This window comes from Stenella coeruleoalba (genome assembly GCF_951394435.1).
Source record: "Stenella coeruleoalba genome assembly, chromosome: 9".
NCBI classification, from domain to species: Eukaryota; Metazoa; Chordata; class Mammalia; order Artiodactyla; family Delphinidae; genus Stenella; species Stenella coeruleoalba.
In genome coordinates, this window is record NC_137155.1 from 104,047,620 (window position 1) to 104,064,699 (window position 17,080).

Below are 17,080 nucleotides of genomic sequence, written 5' to 3' on the forward strand. Positions count from 1 at the left end.
TCGGGGTGTCCCCCAGCCCTGCAGAGCCAGCCTGGGCCTCCCGGACACAGAGCCCCCGGACCTGGAGGGCTCAGGGCCCGCAAGCCTTCCATTGGGTCCCGTTTGCTGTGAGACTGTGGGAATCGTCCATGAATCCTGATTTCAGGATTTGGGAGTTGTGACCAAAACAGCCTCGTTTCTCCTCAAAAATTTCCTTGTTTCTCAGGGATAAAGTTTTCTGATAATAAACAATACACACCTGAACTTACAAAACACTTATCAAACGCTAGTAAACAGGGCATCGGCTGTCGTCTTGGGCGAGGAGTGGGGTGTCCTCACGCCCGCCACACGCCTGCCTGGCCACAGGCCCCCCCGGCAGCCCCTGCTCGCGGCCCGGCACATGGCGGACACCGCAGGGGCGCCTTCTGCCTGCAGGACGCTGGGGAGGCCTGGGGAGGCCCTGGTCCGCAGGGAAAGGCCCCCAGGGCCCTACTCAGGGATGGCTGCGGGTCCTCCTCTATGGGGCCCGGCCAGTCCAACTGCTCATGGATCGATTTTCTGATTTCCGTGAAAAGGAAAAGAAAAAGAGGATGTGTAAGGCCCTCAGAGGCCCGAGGAGGAAACAGTCTGGGCAGCTGAGAAGTGGAAGGGGGAGCCCCTCAAGGGGGGGCAGGTGGTGGCAGAGGGGGTCCAGGCGGCCCAGGAGGAAGCTGACCCCAAGCTCGTGTGGCCGAGGCGGGTGAAGGTGGGCCTGCCTGCCCGGGGCCGGGCTGGAGACGTGGCCGAGCCCCCGTCCTCCCGGTGAGGAGGTGACGATTCCCCCCTTCTGTCTCAACGTGGGCACAAACGAAGGGCTCAGGCTGCAGGCAGGGGCCGGGGGTGAGGACACAAGAGGCTGCAGCTCCGCCCTTCAGCGGCTCCCACGTTAGCAGACGTGGGTGGCTCAGCTCCTGGTGAAAAGAAAGAGCCCCAAGTATCGGGCCGCCAGGCTTATTAGAAAGTCGGTCTGATGGACGCGGGGTTTGACAAAACTGCATCTGTGGACGGGAGAAGCTATTTCCAGTGACCTGATAAATTAAACAAGTTACCACTATATTGTGATTATAATTATGTCAGGAAATAAAATAGAGATGGGAGGAAAGGTTCAAAAAAGATGGTTTGGAGTTAGAAGCTGTGCCGTTCCAAACCCCAAGACTTGTGTGTAAGTTACTCCTTCAACGTAGACGCCCCAGGAGGGAGGAGAGACAGACAGAGGACTGAGCACGTCCCCCAGCAGAGGCAGCAGAGGGAAGGTGAGCCCCACAGGCGTGAAAGCGAAGTTCAGGCAGAGGGAGGCAGCTGCTCCGCCAGGCGTCTCCATCCTGTCTCTCTCCCCCGAGAACCGGCCTCCTCCTGCCTGGTGGCCTCCCTGGAGGCCAGGCTTCTCTCAGAGCCAGAAGCAAACCCGCCAGCCCTCGGCGTCCCCTGAGACCGTGCAGGGCGGACTCTGGAAGCTTCCGTGCCGCTCAGGTTCCGGATGGGAGGGGACTGTGCCTGCGGGTGGCCCTCACCGCGTCCCCTTCCTGCCCCGGGACCGAGTCTCCACCGTGGCCTGGCCCGTCCCCGGGGACAGGCGGTCACGGCCCCATGGGAGGGGAGGGCGTGGTCCTGGCCTCTCGAGAGCACCGTCCAGAAATGACCACAACATCCATCCAGCACGTTCAGCTACGAGGACGGACGACACACGCCATATGGTCTGTCTAACAGAGCGACCTAAACGGCGAAGAACAGTCTCGAAACAAGTACCCCGAATAAAATGGAAACCAGCCGTGGTTTAGGAACAAAAGCGTCATCAAATGCTCATTTTCTATCCCAGCAAACATCTTTGAATTAACGCCCATTCCACTAATTAGGAAGGTTTTTTATTAGCGTTCTACTTGATTCATAAAGCACACACACGTTACGTATAACGTTGCTGTCATTTCCCCCTGGGGACGCATGCGGTGGTTTCTCGATCGCATTTGAAAGCAAGAGCGAGAGGGGGAGGTGACTGGGAGCACAGAGGGAGCAAAACGGCTTTTTAAAAGTATGACGTTAATTTTGTAAGAAAAATAAAGCTTCTTAGACGGATCCTATCAGGTTACACCACCCAGTAAAGCAGAGGAACAGCATCGACTCACACGGCAGGGCCCAGCCCGGTGGCCTGGAGGCCGCGCTCAACAGCGCGCCAGGCTGTGGCCGAGGTCTGGGGGGAGGTTGTCACCCGCAGCGTTCACTTCGGACCCTGCAGCGGAGACGCTGCTCCCAGCCATGGAGACGGAGCGGGAGGACACAGGGTGGACACGGGGGTGGACACGGGGGTGGACACGGGGTGGACACGGGGTGGACACGGGGGTGGACACGGGGTGGACACGGGGGTGGACACGGGAGTGGACACAGGGTGGACAGGTGGGTGGACACGTGGGTGGACACGGGGTGGATATGGGGGTGGACACGGGGTGGACACGGGGGTGGACACGGGAGTGGACACAGGGTGGACAGGTGGGTGGACACGGGGTGGACACGTGTGTGGACACGGGAGTGGACACGTGGGTGGACACGGGAGTGGACACGTGGGTGGACACGGGGTGGATATGGGGGTGGACACGGGAGTGGGCCCTGAACCCCGGCCGCGGGACCTCAGCCGGCACAAGGCCGAGGTGGCAAATGGACTCAGTGTGGGAGGAGAGGGCAGTGCTGGCTCCCCGTGACCTGGGGGTGGGGCTCAGGAGAGGATGGAGAATTTGTTCGAGTGCCTCCCGTGCCCGCCCGAGGGCAGGTTGCGGTGCAGAAACGATGCAGTTAGTGTGGGTGTGGGTGGGGCTGGAGGCTGAGAGCAGAGTGTGATAAGACAGGCCCAGACTCGCAGTCAGGCTGTGGGCTGCCCCAGGGACCGCCATGTCCCCACACGAGGGCTCAGAGCTCCCAGGAGAGCGAGGCATTTTCAACAAGGCTTGATCTGCCAGCTGGTGCGCGGAGGTGGGCCCACGTGTGCGTTCTCCAGGAATTCCAGGGAACCCACTCCGGCCCCGACACAGACTCACGGTGTCGCGGTGGAGAGGCGCACTGAGCACGCCGTGACGTGCCTAGGTGACAGAACTGCAGCACGTAGAGCTTTTGTTTTCTCTTTGTAAGATCGCATCTAACCGCTTGTAAAATTTACCTTGGTCTCAAGCAACAATTTCATAGGAACGCATCCCTAACTCGCTTGACGGTTAAGCCCCGTGGTGTCGCAAAGGTGAACAGTCAGACCTCCCCACCCCAGGACATGCTCTGTGCCCAGAGAGACACGCCGGGGGAGTGGCCGAGGGTCGGGACGAATTCAGAGCCTGTGCCGTCCACGTTCGCTCTGAGAGCCACTGAGCCCCGCCCCCTGTGAAGCGGGGTGACTGTCCCCTGCCTGTCCCTCCTCACTGGCACCTGGTGAGGACTCGGGTCCAGGAGGCCTCACAGGCTGCCCCGTAGCCTCCCGGGTCCCCGTGTTTCTAGCTGGTCTTGAAGACCAGGGGCGGTAGCTCCCGCTGTACCCGCGCCCCCCCGAGCGGGGTATACACTTGGTGCACACTGTCAGTATTGTCAGGGACGAAAGCCCTCCTGTGGCTGGGAGACGCACAGCCCGGGTCTCTGGTGCCACTTGAGAAGGAAGTCTCATCTCAGTAATAAAACTTCAAACAGGTGCCCACTGCGGGCTCTGACCGGGAGCTCCCGCCGGGATGGGTGCCGAGGTCCCAGCTGTCCTGGCGGAGCCGGGCCTGGGACGGAAGCGCCAGGAAGTGGAACGGGCGCCCTGCCCGCCGAGGAGACCAGCCGCTCCTCAGACCCTCGGCGCCACGTTCAGGTCGCGCCGTGTCTGAGCCTCTCCTGCACGTTCTCACCTCGCGTGTCCAGCTCCGCCTTCCGGTCCACCGTTCCGGCTTCAGCGGCTCCCAACCCTCCGTTTCACCCGGACAGCCTGTGTCTCGAGAGCGAGCTCTCCTTCGTTTCCCAATAACTGCTCCCCTTGGGTTTCACCTCTAAAAGTTTGGTTGGGTTCTTTTACTTTTTCTTCCCCGTTTTATTGAGATATAATTTACAAACAGCGTGGTGTAAGCGTAAGGTGTGCAGCACAACGATCTGACTCACATCCATCACGCAACGACGACCGCAGTAAGTTCAGCGAACAGCCCTCATCTCAGGTAGACGCAAAATAAAAGAAATAGACACATCTTTTTCCTTGTGATGAGAAGTGTCAGGATTTACCCCCTTAACGATTCTCCTCTACAGCACACAGCAGTGTTAACTCTGCTTCTCGTGTTGTACATCACACCCCTAGGACTCATCTACCTTATGACTGGAAGTTTGTACCTTCTGACGGCCTTCATCCGACTTCCCTCCCTCCCACCTCCCGCCCCTGGTTACCACAAATCTGATCTCTTTTTCTACGAGTCTTTTGGTTTTTGGAGTATAACTGACTTCAACGCTCTGTAAGCTCCCGTCACACAACATAGTAATTCGACATTTCTGTACTTCAAAATGATCACCACGGACGTCTAGTTACCACGTGTCACCATACGATGACGTTACCTAGTTACTGACTGCATTCCCCACGCTGTACATTTCAGCCCTGTGACCCACTTACTTTGTAACTGGAAGCTTGTCCCTCCTCATCTCCCGCACCCATTGCTTTCTTCCCCTCTGGCAACCACTCGTTTGCTCTGTTTCTGTGACTCTGTTTTGCTGTTTGTTGGTTTTGTTTCAAAGCCACTTGCTCTTTCACGCTGTTCTTCTTCTTTAAGCCATTTAAGATGCTTAAGCCCATCACCACCTCCCCTTGTCGTGTTACCGCGGTTCTTCACAGCAGTGACCCTCGCCAACTGCGCTGCGTCTCCTCCTGTGCTTTGCGACGTTTCATTAAGAGCTGATTGTCATGCGGGCATCTCCTCTGGGGGTTGCACAGGGTCCATCCAAGTGGTTTTGCCTCCACTGAGGTTGGGAGCTCAGGGTTTTGTCGGGGTCGGATCAGATTTTCACCCCGCTTTTCAGCGAGGACTCCCTGTGCCCCATGGACGTGGGGAACCAGCCCTAGCCCCGCAGACGGCGCCTGTCTTCTTCTGGCTGGACGGCGGGGCCGGCCCTTCTTCAAACTCCTCCCTCCCTTCTGTGGCTCCGAGGCAGGGGCATATCACAGCCAGCTTGTGTGCACTTGCAGGACCAGACTGTTAACTTTTTAGGAATTTTATGAGCTGGTTGTTAAATATAGCCACTATTAAAATTCAATCATGTTAACTGACAAACTAGATTAACACACAGGTAAGGAATACTCAGAACTTATCGCTTCCTAATTGTGTGAACTACATTTCACTCTCACGACTCTACAGCTGTCTTCTCGTGTGATCCTTTTCATCCAGGGAGTCCACATTAAAGTCACTCATAGTGGGTGTGTTTACATCACAGAAAGGAGCAAATATGACAAGTCAATGCTTTACTTTGTCCGGTTGATCGTCTAGACTTGAAGTAAGGGCTGGAGAAGACACCGCTAATGCGATTAGACTTAAACGCGAGTGGTGTCTGCAAGGGTCACATCTGAACAGCACACGAAAACAGAGGACACATTCCTCCAGGCCCCAGAACCACGATCCAGCTCCACAAAGAGGTAGCTGGCGCCACTGGTGAGCAGGGGAGTTCTGACCACACCACCTGTTAAGGTGAAAACAACCCGTGTTCAAGCTGGAACCACGGGTTGGCCACGGACGCAGGAATCCCACAAAACCGAAGCCGGCCTCCCGCGAGGATCCGTTAGCTCCGTGGCATCCACAACAGGGAAGGCTGTGTGTTTTTACTGGTGCCGGTTGCATGCATTCCCAGCACCCCCTGCGCTGACCCCAAGTGGACCGCGTGGACCCGGGCCTCCGCCCCCTCGGGTTCAGCAGCGATCACGCTGCCCACACAGATCCTTCCATATCCCACCTGTCCTTAGAGCTGCCTACGCACAACGTTTGCAAGGTCCATTTCTCCCAGCATCCCTCGATATTCCTGGCCGGAGGGGCATCTTTACGTCACATGCAGATTCTGACACGTGTTTATCACGAGGAGTGTCACCCATTGCTATGTGCGCTTGTATGAAACAGTGACAGCAACTTTCCAACACACGGAAAGCAGAAGCTTCCTGGATGCCTGGGCGGGATTTTAACAAGAAGCAAACTCGGGCAAGGAGATGCTGGTGGGGCCGAGCTAGCAGAGTGCAAGTGGACGCCCATCGGTTGAGATCGGGGGTCGGATTTCTCGAGATACAAACACCAGCATTTAGTCGGACACCACAGGCCACGTGTCTTGCTACTGCCCGCCGAGACAGACCAGCACAGGACAAGAGGGAAGCCGCCAGGTCACACCCAGCAGCGCTGTCCTTCCGCGGCCAGGGTTTGACTGCTCCCAGTGTGTTCTCCAGTTTTGAGGCTCCTGGGACAGCCTGTGTCTCTGTGAAGTGGTGGAGGGCCCCCTCTCTTCTGAAGGCAGCCAACAAAGGGCCACCACTGCTCCCCGACACTCCCTGGGCAGGCACGCACTAAAGAGGGGACAGGGACGCACAGAGCACAGACCACTCCCCTCTTTTGACTGAGATCCTTTAATCACTTTTTTAAAAACATTTTTCATTTTATTTATTTTTTATTTTTTTGGCCGCGCTGTGCGGCATGCGGGATCTTAGTGCCCCGACCAGGGATCAAATCCGCACCCCCTGCAGTGGAAGTGAGGAGTCTTAACCACTGGACGGCCAGGGAAGTCCCCTGTTTAATCACTTCTTTTTAAAAATCACTCTTTAATGAATAAAATCTCAGTGACACTCGACACCCCCCTGTACACACCCAACTCTGCAAATAAAATAGCAACTCAGTATAGAGTTCTAAGGAATACACACACATTGTTTCAGGAATCCAAACGCCCGCACCTTCAGGAAACAGGACGGATGGGAAAAAACTGCTCTCTCATCCCAAATAACGACGATTCAAATGTGAAATCAGAAGTTTAATCGGACACAATTAAATATATTTATATATCTCACACTGAAGAAACATAAGAAGTTAGAAATTACAAGTAGGTATATGCTTCCTATATTCAGATAAACTAGTTTCTATTAATTATTTAGATTCCAGATAGAGAGAAACAACGTTGGGAAAGAAATTATAGATATTAAAGCAGATATACATGACAACACCATTTAAAGACACAAACAACATTTTGGCATTTTTCTCCCCATTCAGCCGGCCGCTTTCCCTATTCTCCTGTCTTCTGAGACGTAACACCTATTTAAGATGGAAAGAACGGTGTGCAGCACGGGAAGCAGAGGTACCAGGGTGACCGGGGAGCGTCTTGTTCCCTAAAACGAGACCAGCGACACCCAGGGCCGCCTGCACACCTTCCCAGATGTTTACGCATCTTCAGTTTAAGGAAGCGCATTCTCTGTTTCGGGGAGGGGGTGGTACATTTGGCGCTCAAGTGGTATTTTGGCAAATCCAGATCGTTGCTAGATGTGTGTCTCCGTGACATCAGACAAGGGGGCAGGCAAAGAGATGAACAGTCTGGGCCCTGGGGGGAGCCCGGGCCATCCCTCTTCCCCAGCTGCTATGATCCCACATAGGTAAAAAGCAAAGAAAATGCGGGTCTCCCTGCGTTCCTCCCATGGTGAAAGCACCCCTGGTCTTCTCTGGACGCCAGCAGGGCCCGAGCCTTCCCGGAGAGGGGACCACGGGTGCTGCCGGGAGCTGGCCGAGTGCCCAGCTTTGCCCCGCACCCCCTCTGATTTTGGTCGCCCTGCAGGGAAGCGTTTAGCTGCGTCTGTGTAAATCCCTATTTGTAGTTCATAACCGTGTCTGGAGTTTGGGGCTCGCCCCCTACCTTGCCCAGGTGAGGCGTCCCTGCGGCGGCTGGCCTGGGAGCAGGCACTCCGGGTGGGAAAGTGTTTGCCCCCAGCGGCCCTGCCCATCCTCGGGGGTGGAAGGTCGGGAGGGGCCGTCGACAGTGCTGGGCGGGGAGGCTGTTGAGCGGCGGGATCAAACGAAGAGCTGGGACGACTTTCTTATTATCTGCCCCAAAGCTGCAGAACGTCACCATCCTGTCCACCTAACTCCTGAATAAGCCGCGGTGTCTCCAGTGATAAACGGTTGGCGAGACAAACGCCGACTGACTGAGCTTCTTACAGCCGGTGGCCTCCATGCGGTGCCTCATGGCCTCTCCGGGCCCCGCCCTGCACAGCTGACACTCCTTCAGGAAGCGACAGGTCACGAGCCAACTCTATTCCGGGGCCCACGCTGACTGCACCATCAGTACGACATGATTGCGGTTAAGAATGTGGGTGGGTGCTTTAAGGAAAAATAAATTTTTTTTTCAAGAAAGTGAAAATAGATGAACTGATTGCCCCCGGTAAGTGCATCTTCCCACAGATCTCTCTTTATTATTGTCTGGTTGAACAAAAATACACATTGTAACTGCTAAACTGCACTGACTACAGAGTCGTAAGGACCCGATTACGAGGCAGCTGCACTGGGAGACGTGGTTACGTCGTCCCGTGACTGCAGACGGCTTTCCCCGGGGCCTCGGGAAACGCACTCACTGGGGAAAGGCTTTGAGGATGGCGTTCACCTCCTCGGCCACGGCCGTCAGCGCAAACTCGAACTGCTCCTGGAGGGACAGAAGGAAGGAGATGTGAGCGGGGGTCCCTTCTACGCCAGCCTTGGGCTCCCGTGTGTTATTCTGCAGAAAGAAACTGTTTAGGAGAAAAAGGGAAAGGTCGCAGATTTCCGTGGAAAGGAGAACAGGGCACTGGTTTGCAGGATGAGACCCAATGCCGACGGGCCACACTTCTCGTGTGGGAAAGTCTCGTGTTTTATGGCTGCAAGAAGCTGCCAGTAGACACAGGAGCGGGACAGCGGCTGCCTGAGGCTCCACGCACCCCGCCAGGCTCCTTCTGGAGGCAGCGCCCAACGCGCGGACCCCCCGATGGGTGGGGCTGGATGCAGCTGCCGGTCCTTCCTAGACTCACCACGAAAACGGTCACAATCACGACCCCTCGGGGTTTCCTGGCCTCAGGATGTAAAGGGTGGTGCTTTCGCTGCTCTGGAAATCCACCCATCACCCAGCTCAACCCGATTCCGCTCCGTTTGCTAGGAACCCTCATGTCACCCTCAACCGTCCCAACTTAAGACATGCGCGCACACGTGCTCACAGACGCCAGCGCACCATGGACGGGACACGCCTCTCATGCAGCTGAAACCTGCCAGGACTGTTGGGTAGAAACGAGGGGCGAGTCCAGGGTGTCGGGACCGTCCGCTCCTCCAGAGACCAGGGCGCGGCAGACAGAGGATGAGCCCACCTCTCCCGCAGGGCTTCCCGGGCTCCTGGGTCCACCCCTGCTCCCAAACTCTGCATGAAACACTCAAAAGTAGTGTTAGCAAGCACTTCCCACTACACCAAAGAAGTCACAAAAATAATAAACTATGCAAATGATCACCTAGCTAAGGATTTTTGATGAAGGAAAGCCCTACTGATGGCTTAAATACTTGATAATTCCAGTCATAAACAGACTTGAGTCCAAAGCCCAAAAGAGTGATCAATTTCCACTTTGAATGGCCAGTTTGTAATAGAAACATAGAAACTAGTTCCAGTTGAAACAGCAGACACAGAAGAAGCAGACTCACGTCTGTAGAGAACACACTTGTGGATTCCAGCGGGAGGGGAGGGCAACACAAGGGCGGGGGTGGCAGCTGCATCTGCTGGGTGGAAGGGGCTCAAGAGTGGACCACACAACACAGGGAGCAAAGCCAGCTCCGTCACAACTGCAGGTGGAAAGTAACCTTGAAAATTGTATAACAATTAGAAAATTGACAGTAAATAAATAAACTAGCTAAAAACATAAAACAGCAGAGTCAACCTAACGTAACGCTCACTTTGGGACAAAGGCCAGTTTCTCACCAGTGCTCCCCTGACCTGACACTGAAGGGATGATCTGCCGGGTTCTAACTCGGAGCCTCTGCTGGCGGCCACGAGCCTCCCGCGGACACGGTGGACCCTCCCGCGGAAGAGCCTCCCGGTGTGCAGGGACCCCCTCGGGGCTGGCGCAGCAGGAGGTGCGCCCACGTGGGCCCAGCACACCCCAGCACCGTGTTCCCGCACGACGGCCCTCTCCTCCCCTCGAGGCCTGGTGCTCAGGCCTGCTGCCACCAGGACCGACGTGCCCTGGGGAGGCCGCCCTGCGCCGCCGTCTCTTGAGCCAGTGGTCGGCCCAGCAGGGTGTGTCACATGCAGGACTTGGTCCAAGACACGGGAGCAACCCCATCGGACGCCTCCTCCCAAACGATGACTTGCCGATGGGCAGACCAAGGTCCGTGATGACTCAAAAATGTGAAAACATGAAGGGGGCTCTTTGGGAATCTCACTGTACATTTCCCACGCGTGTTTATACGGGAATCCACCCTAGAGCTTGTCTTCAAAGGGAGAAATGGACAAGCAAGAGATACGCACTGTGGCCTTGCTTATACAAGACACCGGAAAACACCCAACGCCAAAGAGAAGTAAATTATTTTATAGAAAAGTGTCTCATAAGAAAGCCAGCACTTCTGCCACCACGTGAAGTGACAAAGGCGGAGGCAGACCTGCCCCTGTGTCTTGACTGTAATCATTTAAACACTCTCCGTTCACAGGACCACACAGAGGACCGGGCTGTGGGACGAAGCAGGTGCAGTTTAAGCCGCTGCTGGGGAGACCGTGGGGCGGAGGGGACGCAGGTCCGCGGGGTCCACGCGATGGTCCCCGCTAAGCTACCGAGAGGGCTCTGACGGCAAAGCCCGGAAGGCGGGGCCCTCGGGGCTGGGCCGCGGCGAGAGGGGCTGTCAGCGCCCGGCCGTCATCCTGGAAGGCTCCGGCGCCAGCTGCCCCCCCAGCTGCTCCCCTGTCACAGGTGGGGACTGTGTGTGGCCCACATTTTGAGCAGCGTCGCCTTAGCTGAGATGCCTGGGTGGGGACGCCAGAAATCGGGAAGAACCTAGCGTTTGAAGTCCTTTTAAGATAGAAATTTACTTTAAGAAAACCATTAACATAAAGGCAGCAGCTGCACTTAATGAATACAATTCAATAAGTGACGAGGTGACCATTTTGGCCTGGACTCAAGCTCAGGACAAGAGCCGTCTGAGCAGGGAGGACTCGGGGCGTCCTGGCTGTAACACCTCTGAGCTGACCGCGTTTGCAAGGATAGGAAATCAGAGGGAGGGCTGGGGTACTCTAAGCAGGAAGATGTGCTCAACACAGGAGACCCGCGGGACACGGTCCGCTGTCTCTCCCAGGGTCCCTGCCCCTCCGCGTGAGGAGCCGCCGAGGCAGGACGTCCGAGCCCTGCGTCCACACAGGACTGGGCGGTGCGGCCCTAAAAGGGGTCAGGACGGAATGCCCTCTCCCAGCTCCACCCCTGACCTCGGACACCAGAGACAGAGATGGGGCACAGGGCCCGCGTGCCGTGTGCACGTGTGTACATGTGTGTGCACGGGGAGGGTGGGAGACAGAGAGACAGAAGTACAGAGAGGGACGAAGAGACAGAGAGACAGACAGAGACAGAGGGAGAGACAGAGAGACAGACAGAGACAGAGGGAGAGACAGAAAGACAGAGACAGAGAGAGAGACACAGAGACCGGGAGGCGTAAACACGCCTCCAGGAAGGCGAGTAGGGGTGTGAGGGGCGGACCCGAGCAGCGGGAAACACAGGGGTGAAGTCGAAGTGCAGAAAGGGGACAGGTGGGTGGGGGGGAGGCAGTGCACGGAGACCACATGGACGCACCTGTGTGTATCCCAAGGGGGCAAACGTGACATCATTACTTGGAGGTGACGGAACACACAAGTCGAATGGCGCTTATTTCTAAGCGACAACTGTAAGAGGAAATTTTATGATGGAAAAGCAAGTGTCAAGGCCTTTGATTAAAAGGGCACGTTTCTTTCAGGAGATGCATTGAAGGGGAAGGAAGGAGTCTGTTTACAAGACACACACGGAGGACAGCTTCACTCATCTTCTGAAGTGTGTGATTTTAATTGCAGCCCCTGACTTCACCTCTCTTCCTAAAAATGAGCGTTTTGCTGGGCCTGTCATGGACGTACAGTGACGGGGTCGGGTGGACGTCACGCACCCACGTGACGCCTCTGCCTGGACGTCCTCTTGCCCTTGTGCTGCCCCCACCCCGCAGGGCTGGGTCCGTCCTCTGAGTGACGGGGCACAGCCGTCCACCAGGCATCCGTGGTTGGTTTGACTGAGAGCTTGCTTCCGGGTGGAAACACAGCTCTCTGTGACTTTTTACAACCTAATGAAGTTCTGTGCCCGGCTAGGCGTCGGGGCTCCGTGGCTGCCCCAGGCCCCAGCCTCAACGAGCTCAGAGCTTGTTAACTGTTCTGACTGTATTCAGCTCAAATGATGCGATTTGACTAACTGGGTTCAAATGAACAGACTGTGGTCGACCTTCTCGTGGCTCGTGGGAAACAGCATTCAGGTTTACGGCGCTGTTTTGTCCGAGGAAATGTCCTACGTTTTTGTTAAACTGAACTTTAGGGAAAGCTCAGCTTCACGGAGTGAGATGCTGGGCAGAGCAGCCATCGATGCAGAAAGAACGGGGGCGCCTGTGTGTTTACTGTGCGTTATCCCTGAGGCTCCAGGAGCTGAATTTCTGCTCTGCCCGGCAGCCTCGGAGAGCTCACACGCAGCCCAGGAAAAGGGCGGGTGTCCGGGGCAGTCCGTCCACACAGGAGGCCACAGCTTGCCAGCCTCTGCCGTCTGGGAGCACCAGAATGTTGGGGCAAAATCCTCTGGCCACTAGCGTCCGTTTGTCACTTAAAGAAATCAGAATGTTAGTGACCATAAGGTACGTGACGCTAACACAGGGCAGGGCCCCTTCCTCCAGGCGGGGCTGGAAAACCACCCGTTTGGGCTCGTTCTGGCCAACGGGCTGCAGACCACAGAGGGCTGAATGGGGTTTGTAATGTATTAGGAAATTTTCTCTTCTGTTTGAGAGAGAAGCTCCTCTTCTCAATAACTCTGCCCAGATCCATCCCAGAGTCCGTGTGTTTTGAGGACCCTTGGGCCCTTGGGGGGCGGACGGGCCCGCCTGGGAGGGGCCCAGCTGCAAGGAGGGAAGCGACGGGTTTGAATTCAGGGTCCTACGCACTATTCACACAGCAGTCAACGGTGTGACATGGAAGGCAGATTTGACCAGAGATAGAATCAGCTCTTCATTCCTGGCTGTAAGTCGCCCCCGCTGCCCCAGCCCCGGTTCTGGGACGTGTGAAGCTGTGCAGCTGCCGGTGGCCACGTAGGGCCCAGACCGTCCAGGACAGTGAACCAAGCCCGCATTTCTGCATGACCAGGCCACTACCCCCAGCACGGTCAGTCCCACGGGCGCTAAACCCGTGGGCTACGGGGCACTGGGACGGCATCGCGTTGTGGTAAAGCTGAACCGCAAACAAACAGGTGTGATCAGGGTCCAGTTCTCCCCGGGACGCCACCACTGCCAACGGAGAAAGAGTGACCAGCGGGGAATGCTGGCGGCCGCGCCCTGAGCCCAGGGGCCGAGCTCACCTCTCCAGCGAGGTCACACACCTTCTCCGGTACGCTCCTGTCAAGACGCACACCCGGACCCCATCACGGGACCACCAGACACACCCCAGCCAGAGACAGTCCAAGAAGCACAACCAGACCTGGCCGGTCCTCAAGGCCACGGTGCCGTCCACCAGAGGCGGCGAGGGGGACGTGACCAGTGAGCGCACGTGTGCCTGCTCCTGGAAGGGACCCTGCTCCAGAGAAAGGCCCCTGGGAGACCTGACGCGGGCCGTACGTGAGTCAGCGGCATCGGATCCGTGCCGGCTTCCTGGCCTCGCTTGTTGCCCGCGGTTACGAAGCGTAACCGTGGGAAGCTGGTGAAGGGCACACGGGAATTACTTGTATTTTTTCTGCAAGTGTTTGCAGGTCTGAAATTATTTCAGATTTCAAAAAGTCTAAGGAAACATGCAGTGTGCAGTGACTCTCACATAAGATCCCACAGGAGGGTCTGGTGACAATGCTGCACGTTCTAGGGCCCGAAATAAAGCGGAGGGACAGAGGGGCCGTCGGTGCTGGTGTCGTCAAGCCGCTCCCCCCCGCCCCAGCCCAGACGCGGGAAGAGATCAGGGCAGCTGTGATCGCCAGCTGGACAGGGCAGGGCTGGGCAGAGATCCTGACCACGGAGTGTTTCCTCTGGTCCCACTCAGAAGAGGTTTCTGATTCTACAGGAGAATAAGCTGGCTTTGCCTCAGTGCTTGGGGCTTCGACAACGCGGAACCAGCCAAAGGGCCCTTGCAGTGATCTCCAAGGTCACAGCGTGCTCGCTGGACTCACCAGGCTCCTGGCTTCTCCCTCCTCAACGGAGTGGGCGGCATTTCCACTGTTCTCTCTCCCTCAGGCTCAGACACTGCACTGTCCTGCCTGATTTCGCACAGTGACAGCGAGGGAGGGACGGCGTAGAACTGCTTGCCCTTTGTGGGGGACAGTGAGACCCCGAGGCGGGATGACTGGGGCCCCAGAATCGTCACCACCAGGCACCAAAGCACAGCCCAGCTTGATCTCACAGGAGAGCTTACGGTAGCTTGAAGTCTCCTCAAGTACAGAGCAGCGGCTTTGCAAGGGCATCTTGCGCGATTTGTGGCCTTTGGTGGAGGCGCTAACGGCAGCGGAGGGTCGGGACTCCACACTGAGAAGAAGATTCTCTATTTTACGGCTGCAGGGTGTGTGGGAGTGTTTGTGGCTGGACACAGATATGTCTGGAATGCTGAGAGAATGGGTCATCACAGTGACCTGTTTCTAGCTCTGGTTAACCCCAGGCCAACCAGGAATCTTTTGTCTTTGCTCTTTTGCTGCAGACTTGGCCTTTTTAATAAGTATGCACACGAGCTACTCAGGGTGCTCAGGGACCCAGCAGCACCTGGGACGTTCTGGTGACCACTGTCCTGATGACCGCACGGCAGAGCTGCAGCTGTGGGAGCTGGAAATACGGGAGGTGGGCAGAACGTTGCATGAACGCAGAACATTCCACGCAGGGGTGCCGGCGTTTATCACTGACCTCTGACTATAAAACTGCAACGTTCTCCCTCCCTCCCCAAACCTGGCACATGGAGAGTTCCCAGGGCCTGAGGTCCGACTGCACCTGCTCAGGCTGAAATGTCTGGCTGCTGCCGGAGCTGCCCTCGACCCTGCAGGGAGGCGCTGCCCGCGTCCTGCCCCGTGAAGCCCTGGCCTGGGAGGAGGCCAGCCGGCCTGACCCTCGCTCCTCTCGAGAAAACCTCCACACAAAGATCCACCCCCGCAAAGCCCTGGCAGCCCCGAGGACTGGCCGACAGTACCTTTGTCTGAACCATGCGTGGCCTCTGGTCCCTCAAGTGCTCCAGCGTCGCGGCGATGTCGATCTCTTTAGCGCCTGCAACACACACAAACGGGGCTCAGCCCAGGCACAAGACAACCCGCGCTCTGCGTCCCTCGCCTGCTGCCGGGTCCCTCAGGGCCCAGCGGCCAAATGACAACGACAGTCATCCCTCAGCTGCCCGGCTGGCAGGCAATTTCAGGGTTCACACAAGAAAACAGGGCAAGGCGGCTTTCATTAGCATTGATTCAAGAAGGCTGGGCTGAAAAATGTTATCAGATGCCCATACAGATACCCACAACAAGCTGTCGCCAGGAGCGACTAAGGCTTTCTTGATTTTTTTTTTTTTGGTGGCATTTTAAGACTTTTATTTTTTTTTTGGCTGTGCTGCACAGCTTGCGGGATCTCAGTTCCCCGACCAGGGATTGAACCCGGGCCACAGCTGTGAAGGCCCGGAATCCTAACCACTAGGCCACCAGGGAATGCCCACGAATTTTTTTTTAAAGATACTTTTGATGTGAACCACTTTTAAAGTCTTTATTGAATTTGTTACAATATTGCTTCCATTTATGTTTCGGTTTTTTGGCCGCGAGGCATGTGGGATCTTAATTCCCTGACCAGGGATCGAACCCACACCTCCTGCATTGGAAGGCGAAGTCTTAACCACTGGACCATCAGGGAAGGCCCCCAACAATGTTTTAAGTCATAGGAAGTAGCATATAAACTTCAATTTCTATTGCATAGGATTTTTATTCAGAGAACTAATCTTATACATCTAAATGTTGGCTTCTAAAGGCAGAGTTCCCTGCCTGTTAGAAGTGTGTTCCAAATGTTAAGAAAAGGTCAGGACGCCCCACGTGCTCACGGGTTAGTCGTGTGGCCTAGATCCCCTCCTACAGACGCACCCACCTGACACCAGGTGATTTGGGTGCCACAGAAATACTACTATTTGAGTTTAAAAATGTAACCTTACGCATTCCGCGTATTTTTTTTTTGTTTTTGCATCTCGCTAGGTCCTTTGGTAGCTGGACAACAAACGAGACCGGGTCCCGAGCTCGCGAGCTTCTTACGGTTCGAGGGGAGCATCTCACGTCTGCTGTGCAATCCTGTCAAATGCTGGGGGCTTGGGCGGGGCGCACCTCTGAAGTCAGCCGGGACCCCCCACCAACCCCCAGTAAGCGCATGTCACGTGCAGCATTTTGTCTCATGGTGCCAGAACTGTCACCACTCCCTGTTCAGGGGAAACTGAGGCTCGTCCCGGTCACGCAGAGCAGGTAGCCATGCTCATCGGACCCAGATGTGGAAGAGAGACCGGGCTGGTGGCCACCAGGACGGCTCTGGTCTCCCACTTCCATCACACCTGCGTGTGCACAGCCCTGCCCTTGGCCGGGAGCTGGGAGGCGCGCCTGAAAACGTCCAAGGCCGCGGCAGCCTTAGTGCCCTGGTTCATCCTGGAGGCCTGAGGCCCACGTGGGTGACAGCTGAGCCGCCAGCGCCTTTTTCCGAGTGGCAGGGAGATGCCGCTGGGGACACGGATGAGGGTGGGAGGGAAGGTGGGGCGACCGCACACTGTTTCAGGGAGAGGGTGCCTGAAGTGGGAGGGGCTGGCGGCTGGAGGGAAGGTGGGGACGGCTGGGAGGAAACACATTCCAACCAGGTGCTGTGCTCGCATCAGGGAAACTGCCACGAGT

The 17,080-nt window shown here is 56.4% G+C and overlaps 1 protein-coding gene across 2 annotated transcripts in view; it reads right to left on the minus strand.

Moving 5' to 3' along the window:
* Positions 1-7,005: 7,005 nt before the first annotated feature.
* The window catches only part of PTPRN2 (protein tyrosine phosphatase receptor type N2), a 697,620-nt gene continuing 687,545 nt past the window's right edge, over positions 7,006-17,080 (minus strand). For both annotated transcript variants that reach the window (XM_079932273.1, XM_079932275.1), the window contains exons 22-23: positions 15,373-15,446; positions 7,006-8,649 (exon numbers count right to left, since the gene is read on the minus strand). In XM_079932273.1, coding sequence (XP_079788399.1) covers positions 8,578-8,649; positions 15,373-15,446 — 146 coding nt within the window. In that variant the 3' untranslated portion in view covers positions 7,006-8,577. The remainder of the gene's footprint in view (positions 8,650-15,372; positions 15,447-17,080) is intronic.